This window comes from Podarcis bocagei, assembly GCF_964188305.1.
Source record: "Podarcis bocagei genome assembly, chromosome: 8".
Lineage (NCBI taxonomy): Eukaryota > Metazoa > Chordata > Lepidosauria > Squamata > Lacertidae > Podarcis > Podarcis bocagei.
Genome location: NC_138133.1, coordinates 1,415,806 through 1,436,027, shown reverse-complemented (window position 1 = coordinate 1,436,027; position 20,222 = coordinate 1,415,806). Strand labels below are relative to the sequence as shown.

General features: G+C 44.8%; 1 protein-coding gene across 2 annotated transcripts in view; it reads right to left on the bottom strand.

The window, feature by feature from the left end:
• ADCY2 (adenylate cyclase 2) overlaps positions 1–15,718 on the bottom strand; it is a gene marked incomplete at its 5' end in the record, with an annotated part of 155,653 nt that extends 139,935 nt beyond the window's left edge. Inside the window, one exon of one of the 2 annotated variants that reach the window (XM_081205960.1) lies at positions 15,470–15,718. In XM_081205960.1, coding sequence (XP_081062086.1) covers positions 15,470–15,718 — 249 coding nt within the window. The remainder of the gene's footprint in view (positions 1–15,469) is intronic. The other variant, XM_081205961.1, reaches the window with a different exon arrangement.
• Positions 15,719–20,222: the final 4,504 nt, after the last annotated feature.

Here is a 20,222-nt window from a genome sequence, read left to right as displayed (position 1 = left end):
AGCGTGAGTTACTTCTATCCTTCTCCCAATTGCCAAAACTGGAGCGGACAGAGATAACAGACAGATTGGACGAGTTGCTACTCTGTCTCCGTAACTCAGAAGATCATGCTCATGTAAATAAGATGAATTCCTCACCAATTGTAGATCAGTCTACACAAGCCCAAGTGGTACCTGCTTTAACGACCTTTGATCTGCAACCTGGCTGTACACGGCCTCGGGATGTCAAGCCCGGGCAGGATACAGTGGAAGATTTGACAACCCTCTGGTCAAACTCGGAAGCTGTGGCAAGACTGGATGCTCTTTTGGAGGCAAACCGAAAAGGATGCCTTCCACCTGCCTTACACTGCATGTTCCCTACAGCATCCGCAGATCCAAAAGGCCCACCCCCCTCAATCTTAGAGCATACTTTAAATGTAGAGTCTATGGACCTGTCGTTAAGTGATACTCCTGTGCACCAGAATCCATCCCTGCAGCTACCAATAATTAAGCCTCAAACCATGGCTGCTGCTTCGGTAAGTGGTGCTCGGAAATTGCCTGGTAAGCAAGCTACAATTACTTCCTTCTTCCAGCCTATTGTCCCCCCTCGCCGCGTGCATTCCCAGGTGGTTTCTGCCGTGGTGGTTCCGCAAGGCCCAGCATGACTCGAAGGGGTGACCAGGAGATTACTTACTTTTTTATCCTGGAATGTAGCTGGCATTAAACCTAAGCTGATGGATCCATCCTTTGTCGCCTACATAAAAGGCAGTCATATTCTTTTGCTGCAAGAGACCTGGGCTTGCGAGGGCTTCTCCCTATCAGGGTATAAGGGCTTCTACCTGAATGCACAACAGAATTTACTATCACCTGGCAGACCACAAGGTGGGTTGGCTACCCTAGTTTCCTTGGCCTTAAACCTGCAGGTGGAACAAATCGACATCCAGTCGTCATCCATGCTGGGTGTAAAGCTACAAACAGCGGAGGAAGTGTTTGTGGTGATTAATGTTTATTTGCACCCAATCTATAAGAAAAACCTGGTGGACCAAAGATGGAGGGAAATTCAACAGACTCTTGAAACTCTCCTAGAGAAATATCCTGAAGCCACCTTCCTAGTTGCAGGAGATTTCAATGGCCGATTGTCTCACTCTGATAAATCATTATTTGCTAAGTATAATAAATATCCCTCACTACCCATTTTAACCTCAGACCTTTTACCTAGGAATTTTAAAGACAGTGTTGCTACATATGCAGGTTTTAAATGTAGACAAACCTTGATGGCTCTTAATTTTCACCTTTTAAACGGAGCTCTCAGTTCTGATTACCCTGCCGAATTTACTTTCTGGTCAGGCTCCCGAGCCTCTACCATAGACTTTATTTGGACATCAGTAGACCTAATTCCCAAAATTTCCAACTTTAGGGTGGTAACGAGGCTGGAAAGTGACCATTTTCCATTAGAACTTTCTCTGACCCTGGATGGAGAATTGGCTACCTATTCCTGTGTGCCTATTACAAATAACCAGCTTCAGATGAGGCCCACTGCCCTAAAATGGACCGACAATATGGCTCAACGGATAAATGAACTCCTTTGGTCTGACCAACTGCAAGAGACAAGGGACTCCCTTATCCAGGCAGTTGAGCCACTGCCAATATATGACAATTTAGTAGAACTGCTAAAACCTTCGTTGGCTAAGACCCCGGTAATGAATAGTAACCATTTCTCTCATAAAAAGTGGTTTGACGAGGAATGTAGACTCTTCAAGAACAACCTATATAACGAATTCTTGGCATATAGGGCATCAAATGACCCCGCACCTAGCAGTCACCTTATGAACCTCAAGAGAAGGTATAAAGCACTATTAAAGGAAAAGAAGCTTGCGGCAGAAAGAAATGATTGGAAGAACCTTCTAAAAGCTGCAGAAAATAGAAATCCCTCCTCCTTTTGGCACCAAATTTCCAAATACCTGGGTAGACCGTTGTCAAGGATAGAACCTCAAATTTCAGCTGACACCTGGGAAAGCTTCTTCTCCGATTTATATGCAGCTCACGCACCCAGCGGAGGAAGGTTAGATTTGGCCCCCTTGCCAGAGTGGGATCCTGTTACCTGCTCTGAAGTGGAAACACTTATAGGCCAATTTGAGGCGGGCAAGGCACCCGGAGACGATCTTATTTCCATAGATGTTATTAAAGCCAATAAGGATTGGTGGTGTCCACCTCTAGCAGCTCTTTTTACTTATATAAACAAAACAGCACAATTTCCTCCAAGCTGGAACTCTGCACTGATTGTGTTAATTCACAAGAAAGGGCCGCGCACAGACCCGGCCAATTTTAGACCAATTAGCCTGCTAAATGTTATTGGGAAGATCTATTCAAGATTTCTACTTAACAAATTAACGACCTGGATGGAAAGCAACAATATCATCGCAGAGGAGCAGGCGGGTTTCCGCCCCGGAAGTTCAACAACAGACCAAATCTTAATCCTAAATCACTTGGCCACCAAGTACGCTGGCAATGGCCTAAAAGCCCTCCACGTCGCCTTTATAGACTTTAAGCAGGCCTTTGATCTAATTCCCAGGAACCAGCTATGGACAAAATTGGCAGCGACATCTATCGACCGCCGCCTTCTCTTGCTGATTATTAATTTGCATACAAATACCCTCTTGAGGATTAGGATAGATAGTAAGGGGCTAGTCTCCAATCCGGTTGCCACCACTAGGGGGGTAAGACAGGGCTGTTTGCTTGCCCCTGCTCTGTTTAACTTCTATATTAATTCACTAGTGGTGCATATGGCAAATGCTGATTTCCATCCACCAAAACTGGCAGGACGAGCCTTAAATGTCCTACTGTATGCGGACGATGCCGCCCTATTAGCTACCTCCCCCATCGGATTAAGGAGGATGCTTCGAGCTCTTCATGAATATGAGACCCAACACGAGCTCCAATTAAATTATGCCAAGACCAAAATAATGGTCTTTGCTGCTCGACCGAAACCTAATTTATGGTCAATTAATGGTATTCCTTTAGAGCAGGTCAGTTGCTTCAAATACCTGGGTCAGGTTGTAAGATCAAATAGGTCCTTCCTGGCGCACAGAGAATACATAGCCTCGAACGCATCCAAAGCAGCCCTGGCGATTAGAACCCTGTACTCCAAGAAACAGGCACAGACTGTCAATGTTGCCTTACGTCTCTTTAAAATGAAAGTCCTCCCTCTTCTGCTGGTGGGCATTGCCTTGGGCTCACGTAGGGATTTTGAAAAACTGGAATCTATCCAAACCCAATTCCTCAGGGCCATACTCAGGATCCCCCCCTCCGTGGCAGGCGCGATCATGAGATTGGAAACCGGTTGCCAAGCCTTTAGGTATGTGGCCCTGAAAGCGAAGCTATGGCTATGGCTCAAGCTCTGTTTCAGACCGGTGGGTTTGGCCCCCTTGATTCTGAGGGATAACTTTAAATCTCCATGGGAAGGGGAGATAGTGGAGGAAGTGCAGAAGTGTGGGTTGTCCTCCCTTTATATAGAGTCCATGACGTATAGCCACGCAAAGGCGGTGATCGCGCAAAGATTAAGGGATATTGCCAGACAGGAGGACATAGCCCGTGTGAAACCTGGGTTGTTTCTGGGGGAGCAGTTGTATCGGGCTGCCCCAGCTCGCTACCTGGCGGATATCCACTACGTGGAATACCGCAGACTATTTACTGCGGCTAGGCTGAATGTTCTTGACTCGGCGGTCCTGAAGGGAAGATATGGAGGAGTTCCATATGACCAGAGATTATGCCACTGTGCATTGGGTGAGGTAGAATCCACAGAGCACATTTTATTGAGCTGTCCCTTCTACAACGATTTAAGACAGTATCTTATAACTCCATACTTACCCCAGCTCAGTTCCCGACAAAGAGGAATCCAGACAGCATATCTGCTAAATAAGTCTTCTGGGAAAACAACCTTGTCAGTGGCTAAATTTCTTTTCCTGGCACTCAAGCGTCGGAAACGTATAACTGAATGCTTTGATGTGGGTTATCTGTGAGAGGTCTATTTCTGTGGCCCTACCTTACCTATGTATCTCCTATGATGTTATAGTTTATAATTATTGTGTAATGTTTTAATTCTGACTATCGGTCGAATAAAGAAATTGATTGATTGAAATTGAGTCCTAGTATGCTTGGCTGCTCCTTTCCGCTGTATAGTAAACTTCAGAACAGCATGATCACTCGCGCCTAATGATCCTTCCACTTCTACCCCACTAACCAGGTCATCAATATTGGTTAGGACCAGATCTAAAATGGATGTTCCTCTTGTTGCTTCTCCCACTTTCTGGACAATGAAGTTGTCTGCAAGGCCAGTGAGGAATCTGTTTGACCTTATGCTCTTGGCTGAGTTTGACATCCAACGAATATCCGGGTAATTGAAGTCCCCCATTACTACTATCTCCCTTCCTTTTGCATGCTTGGCCATCTGTTCCAGGAAGGCATCATCTATGTCCTCTGTTTGGCTTGGGGATCTATAGTAAACTCCCACAATGAGATCTCTGTTATTCTTCTCTCCCTTAATTTTGACCCAAATGCTCTCACTTTGGCTTTGAGGTTCTAAATCTTGGATCTCTTCACAGCTATACACATCCCTGACATATAACGCCACTCCTCCTCCTTTCTTGTCTGGTCTGTATCTCTGAAATAGATTGTATCCCCCCATTATTACATTCCAATCGTGGGACTTATCCCACCAGGTTTCAGTGATGCCTATTATGTCATATTTAGTTTGCTGTACCAAGAGCTCAAGCTCATCTTGTTTATTTCCCATGCTTTGCGCATTAGTGTACAGACATTGAAGTCCATTAATCATTCCCCCGTGTCTCTTATTTAAGGATTTTTTCCTCCCACCACTAGGTCTGCGTGCTGTTTGCTCCATTTGGTCTATGACATTTGGATGATCATCTTCATCAATCGATAGACTCCTACCTTCAGGAGCACTGTCTCCCTCCCCCACATTAGTCAGTTTAAAGCCCTCCTGATGAGGTTTCTGAGATTTTTGGCAAAAACATTTCTCCCAACCGTTGTGAGGTGCAGCCCATCGCTTGCCAGAAGTCCATTTTCAAGAAACTGCAGTCCGTGATCTAAGAATCCAAACTGTTCCTGTTTACACCATTTGCGAAGCCAGCTGTTCACTTCCACTATTTTTCCCTCTCTCCCTGGGCCACGTCGTTCAACTGGGAGAACAGATGAGATGACAATTTGTGCATTTAGTTGCTTCAGTTTCCTGCCAAGAGCCTCGTAGTCTCTTTTGATCTTCTGGAGGCTATTGCTTGCAGTGTCATTGGTTCCCACATGAACCAAGAGAAAGGGGTATTTGTCAGTGGGTTTTATGATTCCTTGCAGTCGCTCAGTTACATCTTGGATCTTAGCCCCGGGGAGACAGCACACTTCCCGAGACATCTTGTCAGGCCCACAGATCACTGCTTCTGTTCCCCTCAGTAGGGAATCCCCTATCACCACTACACGCCTCCTCTTAGGTTTGGTCGGGGTTCTTCCGTGAGCTGTCCGTTCCAAGGTCGCCTGCACATTCTCTGAGGACTGACTTTGCTGCTCGTCTTCATATACCTGATCGACTGTAATGAGGGAGAGATCCTCAAATGGAGTCTGCTCTTCGTCTTCCATGCTAGGGGAGAGGACTTCAAAGCGATTGTGTATTTCTAAACAATCAGAGCGAACCCTGGGCCTCCTACTTCTTTGAGTCACGTTTCTCCATATATCTGGCTCCTGTGTTGGTGAACTAGCCTCCTTCTCAGGGGAGTCCCCTGTCTCCTCCTTGGTGGAGACGGTGTGCTCTGTTGCTTCCAAGAAGAGCTCCAGCTCTCTAATTCTTTGGAGCGTAGCTACACGTTCCTCCAGTTGCTGGACTTTGTCTTTTAAGAGGGCAATCAACATGCAATTGCTGCAGGTAAAGCTGCCTGCAACCTTTGGCAAGATGGCAAACATTGCGCAGGAACCACAGGCGACTGCAGCTGTTCCCTCCCCCTCCATCCTGAGAACGTGTCGTTGGGGGTGGCTACAGCGGTCCTCCATCATAAAAAGCGTGAAGACAGGACAAATAACTCCCCCCACAAGAAAAAAACAACCTAGGTCTCCCCCAACAAACATTTCAGACTAGCTCCTCTAAATCTAAAAGATGGATCAAACTGCGTGCGCCGCTAGGCGCGAGCCGCTGCCCTGCTAGGTCTGATAAGCTCCTCCCACAGCTAATCCCCTGCCTCAACAGAAACCCTGCCCCCTCTGACCTTTGCACAGGGAGAACAGCTAATCAGCCACAAAGAAACGCACAAGAAAACCTTTTTTGCTCCTTCTTCAACTGCTGCCCTGCTAGTTCTTTAAATACAGACCTTGCCAACAAAGGTCCGTATAGTTAAAGCTCTGGTTTTCCCAGGAGTGATGTATGGAAGTGAGAGCTGGACCGTAAAGAAGGCTGATTGCCAAAGAATGGATGCTTTTGAATTCTGGTGCTGGAGGAGACTCTGGAGAGTCCCATGGACTGCAAGAAGATCTATCCATTCTTAAGGAAATCAGCCCTGAGTGCTCACTGGGAGGACAGATCCTGAAGCTGAGGCTCAAGACTTTGGCCACCTCATGAGAAGAGAAGACTCCTAGGAAAAGACCCTGATGTTGGGAAAGATGGAGGGCACAAGGAGAAGGGGACGATGGAGGACGAAGTGGTGGGACAGTGTTCTCGAAGCTGTTCTCGCAGTTTGACCAAACTGCGGGAGGCAGTGGAAGACAGAAGTGCCTGGCGTGCTCTGGTCCAGGGGGTCACGAAGAGGCGGACACGACTAAACGACTAAACAACAACAAAGTTCTTTAAAAAAAAAGTCAGGAGGAAATCTTGGGTTATAAACAGAGTAGCCCTTGGCCATACATAAGCAGAAAATAAAAGTACACTTCTTTGTTAGTACTGTACAGTGGTACCTCGAGTTACAAACACTTCAGGTAACCCAGAAATAGTACCTCGGGTTAAGAACTTTGCTTCAGGATGAGAACAGAAATCTCGTGGCGGCAGCACAGTGACAGTGGGAGGCCCCATTAGCCAACGTGGTGCTGCTTCAGGTTAAGAACAGTTTCAGGCTAAGAACGGACCTCCGGAAGAAATTAGGTTCTTAACCCGAGGTACCACTGTAATGAGCTTCTGAAGAGGCTCAGAGGGAAATGCTGCTTGCTTTCACTTAAAAAATATGTAAAAACCTGAAGCCTGATTTCCTTAGTGTGCACTTTATTATTCTACTGTAAATCAGTAATAAAGAGGCAATGCAGGTACTTGGTCACAGAGAAAGTAATATGATGGTTCAAAAGAATGTCATTTGAATGCATGGCACTCCTAACCTTGAATGTTCATTTCCAAAGTTGCCTCAGGAAATGTTATATTTAAGAAACTGTATATAGACAAGTGTTACATTCTTAGAAGCGAAATTAATTAGTAAATTTTCAAACCATTCTGGATTTGCCAAAGCTGCACACTGATATTTTAAAGAGGTAGGCTGAAATCCTATACACACCTACCTACCAGTAAGTCCCACTGAACTCAGTGGCTTACTTCCTCTTTTAAATGCTGTTTCTCTAGAGTTATGATAGACTTTTAAGTATAAACTATTCCGCATAGTTTATACTTAACGCAGTCAGAAGGTCGGTGGTTCGAATCCCCGCGACGGGGTGAGCTCCCGTTGCTCGGTCCCTGCTCCTGCCCACCTAGCAGTTCGAAAGCAAGTAGATAAATAGGTACCAAAAGTGCAAGTAGATAAATAGATACCGCTCCGGTGGGAAGGTAAACAGCGTTTCCGTGTGCTGCTCTGGTTCGCCAGAAGCGGCTTAGTCATGCTGGCCACATGACCCAGAAGCTGTACGCCGGCTCCCGCAGCAAATAAAGCGAGATGAGCGCCATAAGTCGGTCACAAGTGGACCTAATGGTCAGGGGTCCCTTTACCTAGTCTGCATCACCATACCTGGCATTCTAGAAGGACATATTGAATAAATATTTATTTTTAATGGCCTGTTATATATTGTGGAGCATTTTGTGATATTTGTGTTGATATTTATAATCTGCACATTTATTTGAGGCAATCCAACTAAAATTAAAGCCGTTCTGATTTTAATCAGGAGGTTTGAGCTTAAACCCAGGCCTAAATGCCCAAATCCATTGCCAGCTGGAGTGTCCTTGCTATTTGTAAGCTGCATCTTATGTTTTATTTCCTTTGGAACTGCCAGTGTTACATTTCTCAGAAAAATTAATGCACTCACAGACACAAATCAGGAATGATATTATTACAGTAGACCATTTACTGCAAATTTCAAAAGCAACGCAGAAGAATAGTCTCATTATATAGGAATATGAAAATGCTGAATAATATGTTTCAATTTATGCAACAGATGTAATTGCAGGATTTACATTGCAAATAATTTTGCAAATTATGATATGAAAATTAGCATTATTATCATAACTTTTTATCTTTTATTACTATGTAACACCTATGGTCAGTCAGTGAATGAAAATGTAGTTTGCATAGTCTTACAATTTATAGATAATCAGCCGTTCTCTTTCATCTTTCTGATTACCACTTAGTAATTATGAATTCTCAGACACAGCAAAGATGCAGCACAGTACATTGTAAACAATAAAAGGAAAATTATACCTGATAAAATACTTGACCCTTGATAGTATTTAGGGTAAGAGAGACTGGGGGGGAGCTTTGAAGTATAAAACGTCCAGTGACCCAAAGGTTTTGGTTCAGCAGCCAATGGAAGATGAACACAAGGACAAATATTATGTCATAAAGCAAACTTCATGGATAAAACAGTAAGTGGCTAGTTCTTTCTCCCTCTCTAGATCCCATTTTTCACTGCTAGCCATTGGGAAATAAAGCCTCCTAAATACATTATAAATGAGCTTTCTCCCCCTTCCTATGGCATGCCTGGAATGCCAAAGACAAACTAAACTATAACATTCTTTCTGGTGGTGAGAGCAGTTCAGCAGTGGAAAGGACTCCCTTGGAAGGAGGCAGCCCCTGCTTTCTAGGAGGTTTTTAAGCTGAGGTTGGGTGGCCATCTGGCAGGATGCTTTAGCTGCAATTCCTGCATTGCAGAGGGTTGCACTATTCTATTTTTCTGTGATTCACAGCCTCTCTCTCAGCCTGCCCAGCCTCTGCCAATGAAAACCGTGGCTTCCATACCACTCAAGAGCCCCTCAGTTCAGAGCTGCAGCCATGATGACACACTTGCAGCGAGGAAAATGTTTAAACTAGCCTAAGAATGTTTCAGATGCATAACAAAATCAGGATCAAGGGGATTGTGCGTTTTCAACACAGGCTCTTTAAATGCCTTTCAGTTCTATGACGTCCACAATGGAAGCTTTGGATTTTGTAGGCAACACCCTCCCTCTAATTATTTTATGCACTGGACTTGAACATATCACAGAATAATAATAATAATAATAATAATAATAATAATAATAATAATAATAATAATAATAATAATAATAATAATATCTTTATTGTCATTGCCCCCTCTCGGGGACAACGAAATTACTTTGAGAATACTCAAAATGTTTATTCGGCTTTACGCCCATCATAAAGCACAACACACAAAACAAATCAAATAAAACAGCAGTCTCGTACAAGCCACAAGTAATATAACACAATTCACAGCTCACAAGGACAAATATTGGCAAATCAAAACAAAAATTTAAGATTAAAGTTAAAAATTTAGGCACTACGCTAAAATCAATATCTGATGTCAATATCAAAAATTCTTATAACTATCAATAATCAGCTAACATTCCATTCCGTCTCTTGTATGAGAGGACGGCTGTTAGGAATTTAGCAACCTGTAGAGTAATATAAGGATCTACATCTTGAAGAACCCAGGCAAGCTGTAGGTCTACTGGTTTGTCAGCCATAGGCTGGATTATGGAGTTTAGTATACTAGCACGAGCTGAACTGTACATAGGGCAGATAAACATAACATGATGTAGAGATTCAGATGTTTTCATTTCACAAGCACACATTGAAGGGACTTGGCCCTTAGTGAATCTATGTCTCAGCACGTTTGTTGGAAAAACATTGAACCTGGCTCTAATGAAGGCATATCGGTGAGATGCGGCTATAAGCGATGTTAAGTAGGACGGAGCACGATAGATAGGGGTTATGCCGAGATTTAACGGCGAGCAGGCTCCACCCCCAGCTAAGAAATTTTGGTATAGCTCCACATCATCCAACCTTTGATTTATACACCTTTTTGCCGCGTTTAGATCCAGTTTGAGCAATTCCGTGGGCGAGATCTCATAGGACAGCAATTTGGCATGGATTTTTCCTGACCACAAATTTGTGAAGTCATCCCGCCACATGCATTGAATGAGATAGTGGTTCGGGAGTTTATGCCATAGGGATATCCAATAAATCAAAACTCTCCTCCATAAAACTAACTCCACTGAGGGGATCTTCATTTCTAAGCGAATAGCCGCATTACTTACGCATGTTGGTAGTTTTAAAAGTCGGCGTAAGAATTGGCTTTGAAGCGACTCTAAAGGTAAGAGGTTTGCAAAGGCAGCCCATAAAGGTGCAGAATAGGCCATTGTGGCCATCACTTTGATGCTATACACTTTCAAGGCCATAGGGATGAATAAGGCCCCCTCAGAGTAGAAAAAACGGAGGAGGGAGTGTGATAGGGCTTTTGTCTTGTTTTGAAGATATTCAACGTGTGCTTTCCACCCTAAATTATATTGAAAATAAATTCCTAAATATTTAAATTTATGTACTTGTTCGATTTTCATGCCCTCCAATTTCCATGAATATAATTTTCGACTCCTTGAAAATATCAGTACTTTGGACTTGGTGTGGTTGATAGACAGATGATTAGAATGGCAATATGATGCAAAAATCTTTAGTGCCCTCCTTAAACCCACTCTGGAGTAAGAGAGTAGTACCGCATCATCTGCGTAGAGAAGTAAAGGACAACGATAATCTGCTATACGGGGGGTGTGGATAAATTTTTGTGAGTCAATTAATGGGTTCCTCATATCACTGATAAATAAGTTAAAAAGAAGAGGCGCTAAAATACAACCCTGGCGTACACCCTTATTTACTGGCACTGGGTTAGTTAGGTCTCCAGCAGGGGATATTCTTACCCTGGCCACGGACCCGGCATGAAGTTGGGAGATAAGCCACAGGAGCCTTCTATCTATTCCCCAGCAGGCAAGTTTATCCCATAGTAATTGCCTCGGAATACTATCAAACGCAGCTTTCAAATCTATGAAGGCTGCACAAAGTTGGCCCCGTCGAGGTGTCGAGCATTTCCGGGCTAAGTGATAAAGAATAATGGCCTGGTCTGTTGTGGATCGGTTTAATCTAAATCCAGCTTGCTCATGCCCAATCAGGTCAGCCTCAACTGACCACTTCATCAACCTTGCCAGCAAAAAACGGGCATATATTTTCCCAATGGACGATAGCAGACTGATATTCCGGTAATTCCCTGGGTCACCGGGAGGGCCTTTTTTGTAGATAGGAATTATAATGGCCTCCTTCCACGTTCCTGGTATTAAGCCCGTGGCATTTATTGCGTCAAACGTTTTAGCTAGAATCCCTGCCCACCATGCAGAATGTAGCTTTATAGCCTCAACAGGGACCAAATCTGGCCCAGGGGCCTTACCAGTTTTCAGCTCAGCTATCAATTCTAGGATTTCAGCAGGGTCGGTATTGGGCCAGACGGGAAGGGGATTAGAAGGTCTCCAGTGAGTGGCCGGAGCTTCTGCCACTGAGAAATATTTTCTCAGGAACTGCTCCCATGTAGGGGCCGGGATCACCGTTAAGGGGTATTTCGTGTTTCTTCCCTTTATTAAGGACCAAAATTTCCGGGAGTTATGAGATTTTGAGGCAGAAATTATAGTCTGCCAGCGATTTAAATGCCATTCCCGTTTGGCCGATTTCTGGGCCTGTTTGTATGCTTTTTTAGCCAGGGAATAAGATGGAGGTAAGGCCAGAGCGCCGGAAAGTTTATAGTCATTATATATTGTATGTAGATGGAGTCTGGCTAGTTTACAAGCAGAGTTGAACCAAGGGGCGCCAAATTTAAAATAATCGTTTTTAACTCCATAGCTTGGAGAAGTAAAAAAGCGAGTTAAAACTTCTATCAGGCAAGAGAAAAAATTCATACAGGTAATAGGATCACGCGGGACTATTCCTACGTCCGGCTGATCACCAGGAAACTTTTCTCGGATAAAATCTGTATATCTATGGGCGAGGGCAGGGGACCATCTAATCCCCTTTATTTTAGTGGACGGCTCCACAATCACCGGGATTGGGTGGGAGCGCTCGAGCAGGTGCCAGTCAACACATAACTTGGTTGTCAGGGGAAGATGGTCACTAAATTGTGCATTATCAATTTTAAAAGAGGTGACATTCAAAAATAGATCCCGGGAAACCAATATCACAGAATATTTAGAGCAGGGTGATGGGAGAAGACCATCAGTCTAATCTGAACAGAAATACTACTGCTCTAGCTTACCTCTAGCTATTTCACTGGCTTCAGTGTTTTTGTTTTATATCTGCTCTGAAATTGACATAGCTCTGTATACCACAGAAACGTTTATAAACTTTGAAGGTCTATTAAAACTCAGAAAGTAACTTCCAATGGCTCATGGCCATTCCTGACCCAGGTGACCCACTTCTCCAGCAGAAACCTCCTTGACCAGAATGCATCCCCCCCACCTTCCAATTTAACACCTCTGCAAAACCTTCATAAAATGGGAGACGGGTGCAGAGGAAGTTTCTAGGCAGTTCCTCCATAACAGTCTGCTCCAAATGTGAAGCACTCAGATTCCCAACTGACTAACCACTATGGTAAAAATCAAGCACCCTTCCGGTTTACAAATGCATCCTTGTTGCAACAGAAAATACTGCTTTGGAGGTGTGAAGAGTCATCTTAGACTTCATACCAACAGTACAATTCTCACATCACCTCTGAGTGTCATAGAATCACATTTCTATTATCCTCTAGCACCTAGTCTTCTTGTATTTTGTTTTCACTGCCTATTTAATGTTGTTTCAATGGCATTTTATGCCTGACATATTATTGTGGATTTTACGTTTACATGAACATAATTGCCTTTTGTACATTGTCCTGCTATCAAACTGATGTAAAGTGTTTTTTATTTATATTACATATGCCTTCAAATGCAATGTTTTTGAACAGAGTCCGCTCATACATTCAATTTATTATTATTATTATTATTATTATTATTATTATTATTATTATTATTATTTATTACTTATACCCTGCCCACCTGGCCATGCCTCCCCAGCCACTCTGGGCGGCTTCCAACAGGGGATTTAAAACACAATAAAACATCAAACACTAAAAACGTCCCTAAACAGGGCTGTCCAAATCATCAAGTATGCAGTAATCTTATTTTATAAAATGAGGGTGGGATGGGGAAGAATCAGATTTTATTTGCATATTAGTGAGAAACTATTTAACTTGTACTTCTGGAAACAATATGTGAACCAAAACTGAAGGCATCCTTCAGAAATTAGCACTTCTCCAAATTTTGCAATGTGTACAAAAATACATAAATTAGGGAGGAGTGATTGCATGAGAATACATATATGTGAGTGAAAAAAACATAAATGCATGTATTGTATTACAGAAAATTGCTTGCAAAAATGTGTATACTGTATTAGTCAAAACTGCATACCAAAAGGTGTTCATTAGGAAAAAATAACAATAAAATGCAGATAAAATGCGGTGCTCCTTATTCACTGTTCCACTCAGCCAGTCAGACCTTTTCTCTAGAATCCTCCATTCCATCCTGTTCCTGCCCACCCCCACCATCAGTCAGCATTCTGTCCCATGGCGCCCCCCCCCAGTCCTCCCTCCTCCTCCTCTCCCTCCCCCACACCATTTTTTCCTGAATATTTTTCTCACTTCTGCAAACCTTGGGGTTTTCCCCAGCCTGCCCAAACTTCCTCCTGACTGTGGGTGCTCTCCTTTTTGCTATATTAGCAATGGTACTCATGCCCAAACATCAAAAATGGAGGGAGGTGGCTCCTTCAACTCCTGTTTTGAGGTGAAAACATTTAAGTGTTAGTTAAAGCTCTTTTGTAGCTTTAAAACCTTCACCTGAACAACAAATACCAATAAGGTTAATCTGTCAGCAGGAAGGAAAGCAAGCAAATGAATTAGAGGTATTAAATTTGGACTGCAAGCCTAAGCACACTTACTCAGCCAGAAACTCTGCTGAAATCTGCGGGAGGTTTCCAAGTAGCTATATTGAGGACTAGAGGCCTGGCAGTTTTATTGCACTTGTGATCCATGAACAGAATATTTAACTAAAAGGACCCAGCAGCCTTCCCAAGCAGGCGTGTCCTCTGCTATTTACATGAATACATGCAAGTTGCCCAAGAGATTGCACAAAGTAATTTTGTGCTGAAACAGATCCGAAGGCAGTCACAATTCAAACCTGCTTTGAAAACATGAAACTGCTAGAAAGTGCAGGGGTTGGGGAGGCCAAGGAGAGTCTCTGCTTTGCCAGACACACCATGAGGTAACAATTGCAGTGGCTTATCTGAAATTAACTGCATCTCCTGAGCAGAAATGGGTTATGAAGTTATCTGCCAGTATAAAAAATGTAAAAGGAAAAACGCAGCAGAGGCTCTGGAGTACAGAAAAGAAGGGATAAATCCAGACCAGAACATTCCAAATAGCTGCACAACGGGATTACAGCAGAGTAGAACAATCCTTTTTTAAAAGCAACCTGAAAAAGCTGAAATGGAAGTAAGGCTACAATCCCTCACAAACTTTCCTTGGAGTAAAAGCCACTGTATAAAGTGGGACTTCCTTGGGGTGGATCTGAGTGGGATCAGGCTGCCCGGCTAATCAACTGTGGTAGGTCGCAAAATGCAGAAATTAAACATGATCACAATGTCACTTGTGTTTCAAAGCAATACAGGCAGGGCTACGTTTGAATTTCTAATCACATGAAATGCTTTTTTACAAAACATTTCTCCATCGGCCCATAAGCTCTGGATCGTGGTATTCTGGCAAGTTTGAGAGCTGCCAAATCTGTAAGCCACTTACACCAAAATTGTCCAGAATTGAGGCTTCCCATTCATTAGAAACGCAAAGCTACAAAAATGTGTACCGTTATGTGTGAAACTGAATAATCATACATTTTTAAAAAAAGAAAAATCAATAGAGCTCCAAATTAAAATCCAGCCCATTGATGTGAGAATAAAACGAGACGATTTAAAAAAGAAATCATCGATGAAACTATTCACATACATATATAGGCAGAGCTTATTTTCCTTCCGTATATATATATATATGGAAGGGAAATGAGCTCTGCCTATGTTGGAAGCCTTCCTTTCTCTTTTGGAAAGTTGAGCGGGCCGGAGCCCAGCCTGCTCTCGGCTCCCCCGGGCGGCGGCGGCGGCGGCGGGGGAGAAGCCCCTCTGCGCCCCCTCGGACTCACCATCCCGGCGGCGGCGAAGAAGAAGACGGCCAGCAGCGCCAGGCAGGCGCCCAGCACGATGAGCAGCAGGAAGACGAGCAGCGGGTGCTGCTGGCTCAGGCAGTAGTACGACTCGTAGAGCCAGTCGCGGCGGCCAGGGGCGCGCGGGGGGCGGCGGCGGCAGCACAGGCGCAGCCGGCGGGGCCCCTCCGAGCCCTCCGGGGCCCCGCAGCCCTCGCCGCGCTCCGCCGGCTCCCGCTGCCTCCTCATGGCGCGCGGGCGCCGCCGATCTGGCCGGCCAGGCTCCGCTCCTCAGGACGCCGCCGCCCCCCGCCCGCCCCCGACGGCCCAGCGCCCCGTCCGCCTCCACATGCCGCGCCGGGAGCCCGAGGGCGCTCGCCTGCGGCTGCGGCTGCTGCTGCTGGCGGCGGCGTCCCGGCGGAGAGGCGAGCGGCCGAAGGCGCCCCAGCCAGTCCCCGAGTGGCGGCGGCGGCGACGCGCGAGGAGAAGGCGGGCTCCGGCTCCACCGCCCGCCCCCTGCCCGCCCCCCCCCCGCCGGCAGCCGCCTTGGGCGCGGGAGCGCGCGCTCCGCCGGCGGGAAGGCCGCGTGGCAGTGCCGGGGGTGGACTAGATGACCCCGGGGAGCCCTTCCAAGGCCACGGTTCTGTGAGCTGAGCGCTGCACTGGGCGACGGGGGATCTGAGCGTGGGCAGAGGGCAGCTGGGCGGTGGGCGCAAGTGGATCCATTCCGGACGCCGACAGCCAGGACAAGGACTTCGCGGGTTCGAGGTGTTACAGAAACAGGAGAGAGTGGAAAGGGATCCCGGGGGACATCCAGTCCAACCCGCCGGAACGCAAACATCTTTTGCCCAACGTGGGGCTCATGCTTTACTGACTGAGCTCTCCTTCAGCTGCGACGCGTGAAATGGGTCGCCTTGCGCCGAAACCATCAGGGCCGAAGCTTCCTCGGCGGCGCCTCGGAGCGCACGGGTCGGAAGTGGGGCAAGGCGCCGGGCTTCCCGCAACTAGATCCACGCCCCAAGCAGGACAACCCTAGGCAATCGCAAGAAAGTCCCTGGGGCTTACTCCAGAGTAAGTGAGTACAGGCGTGCAGCCCAAGAGCCACTTGCTTGGGCGACAGTTGCATGGGATGGATGGCAACCTCTGCAGGCGCGTGTTGGCTCCGGACCAGGAGGAAGCCTCGCTGGATTCAGGGGCGCTTACTCCCCAATGTCCAGGGGAGCAGCTTTCAAGAGATTTCCTCCGACGGCTGAGAGACGCCTGTCCCCAGGGCTCTGCCGTCCTCTGTCTCGAGCAGCGCTCATGCAAACAGCTAATAGCCGGGTGTGCAAGCGCAGCAAGCGCAGCAAGGCTGCCGAGTTGGCTCCTGGTGAACGCGCAGCAAAGCGGAAAGACAGACTTGGTCCCATCCTGGAGCCCCAGTAGTGGCACCTGAAATGCATAGGTGGGGGTGTTTGTTTGGGAACTCGGCAGCTTACAGATAAAAATAAGAACAGCTAAAAACATTGAAAATAACATTCATAAAAAATAAACACTGATAGAGTTATCATTTTTTTTAAAAGATATTTATTGCAATTTTTAAACAACAAACAAACCACCAAACATACAAAATACCATCACCATAGAACAAACAAGAAAAATCAAAGCAAAATTAAAAAATAAGCAAAGAATGAAACAAGAGTAGAAATAAAATACAGTTATTCATAAGTCATATTTTCATAATCTTTGGACTTCCTCACATCACCCTTCCCTGTGTTCTCAGTCACATAGTTGTAGACAGCAAATTATTACCTTATTTCAGTTCTTATTTTATAAATCTCAGATATTATGTCCCAAATTTTAAATAACTTTATCGTAAATTGAACCGCTCGGCTTGAACATAAAATTGCTTCAGAGTTCATCATTTCCTTAAACATCACTTATTATCATATATCTTACAACAAAGTTACTGCTGCCATGTTACTTTCAATCGTGCATTCTCTTAGCATTCATACAGCTTATAATGTTTTTGTAGATAGTCTTTAAATTTTTTCCAGTCCTCTTCCACCGTCTCTTCTCCCAGGTCCCAAATTCTGCCAGTCATTTCAGCCAGCTCCATGTAATCTATCAGTTGCGTCTGCCATTCTTCCAGTGTGGGTAAATCTTGGGTCTTCCAGTGCTTTACGATGAGTATTCTTGCTGCTGTTGTTGCATACATGAAAAAAGTTCTATCCTTCTTTAGCACCCCTTGGCCGACAATGCCCAAAAGGAAGGCCTCTGGTTTCTTAAGGAAGGTATACTTAAATACCTTTTTCAGTTCATTATAGATCATTTCCCAGAAAGCCTTAACCCTTGGGCACGTCCACCAGAGGTGAAAGAATGTTCCTTCAGTTCCTTTACATTTCCAACATTTATTATCAGGCAAATGATATATTTTTGCTAGCTTGACTGGGGTCATGTACCACCTGTATATCATTTTCATAATGTTTTCTTTCAAGGCATTGCATGCCGTGAACCTCACTCCGGTGGTCCATAACTTTTCCCAGTCAGCAAACATAATATTGTGCCCAATGTCCTGTGCCCATTTTATCATAGCTGATTTAACAGTTTCATCCTGCGTGTTCCATTTCAACAGCAAGTTATACATTTTTGAAAGTACCTTGGTCTTAGGTTCTAACAGTTCTGTTTCCAATTTCGATTTTTCCACCTGGAAACCTGTTTTTTTGTCCAAATTAAAGACCTCCCTAATCTGAGCGTAATGTAACCAATCTCGCACTTTCTCCTTTAATTTCTCACAGGGTTTTGCCACAGGGTTCTGTCTTGGGCCCGGTCTTATTCAACATCTTTATCAACGACTTGGATGATGGACTCAAGGGCATCCTGATCAAATTTGCAGATGACACCAAACTGGGAGGGGTGGCTAACACCCCAGAGGACAGGATCACACTTCAAAACGACCTTGACAGATTAGAGAACTGGGCAAAAACAAACAAGATGAATTTTAACAGGGAGAAATGTAAAGTATTGCACTTGGGCAAAAAAAATAAGAGGCACAAATACAAGATGGGGGACACCTGGCTTGAGAGCGGTACATGTGAAAAGGATCTAGGAGTCTTGGTTGACCATAAACTTGACATGAGCCAACAGTGTGACGCGGCAGCTAAAAAAGCCAATGCAATTCTGGGCTGCATCAATAGGAGTATAGCATCTAGATCAAGGGAAGTAATAGTGCCACTGTATTCTGCTCTGGTCAGACCTCACCTAGAGTACTGTGTCCAGTTCTGGGCACCACAATTCAAGAAGGACACTGACAAACTGGAACGTGTCCAGAGGAGGGCAACCAAAATGGTCAAAGGCCTGGAAACGATGCCTTAGGAGGAACGGCTAAGGGAGCTGGGCATGTTTAGCCTGGAGAAGAGGAGGTTAAGGGGTGATATGATAGCCATGTTCAAATATATAAAAGGATGTCACATAGAGGAGGGAGAAAGGTTGTTTTCTGCTGCTCCAGAGAAGCGGACACGGAGCAATGGATCCAAACTACAAGAAAGAAGATTCCACCTAAACATTAGGAAGAACTTCCTGACAGTAAGAGCTGTTCGACAGTGGAATTTGCTGCCAAGGAGTGTGGTGGAGTCTCCTCCTTTGGAGGTCTTTAAGCAGAGGCTTGACAATCATATGTCAGGAGTGCTCTGATGGTGTTTCCTGCTTGGCAGGGGCTTGGACTCGATGGCCCTTGTGGTCTCTTCCAACTCTATGATTCTATGATTCTATGATTCTCAAAACTCTGCAATCTCCAAGTGTCTCCTTCTTTTTCTAATATTTCCCAATATTTCGGCCATTTGGCCTCCATATTGAGTCTTTTCTGAGCCTTGGCTTCCATTGGTGACAGCCACCTTGGGGTCTTGTTCTCTAATAAGTCTTTATATTTTGTCCAGACATTAAACACTGCCTTTCTGACAATATGGTTCTTAAAAGCCTTATGAATTTTTACCTTGTCGTACCACAGATATGCATGCCATCCAAAAGCATTGTTAAACCCTTCCAGATCTAGGACATCAGTGTTCTCAAGAAGAAGCCAATCTTTCAGCCAGCAGAAAGCTGCAGATTCATAATATAGCCTCAAATCTGGCAGGGCAAACCCCCCTCTCTCCTTAGCATCAGTTAGTATTTTAAATTTTATTCGGGGCTTTTTGCCCTGCCAGACAAATTTGGAAACATCTCTCTGCCACTTTCTAAAGCATTCCACTCTGTCTACAATCTGTAGGGTCTTAAATAAAAACAACATTCTTGGCAATACATTCATCTTTATAGCAGCAATCCGACCCAACAAGGAAAGTTTTAATCTTGACCAACTATCTAGATCCTTTTTGATTTCAGACTAGCACTTTTCATAATTGTCTTTAAATAAGTTCAGATTTTTAGCTGTCACATTTACCCCTAGGTATTTCACCTTTTTGACCACATTTAGTTCTGTCTCTTTCTGAAACCTTTCTGATTCCAAAGATGTCAATTTTTTTTCCAAAACCTTTGTTTTTTGCTTGTTTAATTTAAATCCCGCCACCCGACCAAACTCATGAATCAGTTCTAAAACCCTTTTTGTACTAGATTCTGGCTCCTGTAATGTCAAAACCAGGTCATCTGCAAAAGCTTTAAGTTTGTACTGTTTGGCTCCGACCTGGATCCCTTCAACCAACCGGTCCCCTCTAATCATGTTCAAGAGCACCTCCAGGACTGAAATAAATAACAGAGGGGAGATAGGGCAACCTTGTTGTGT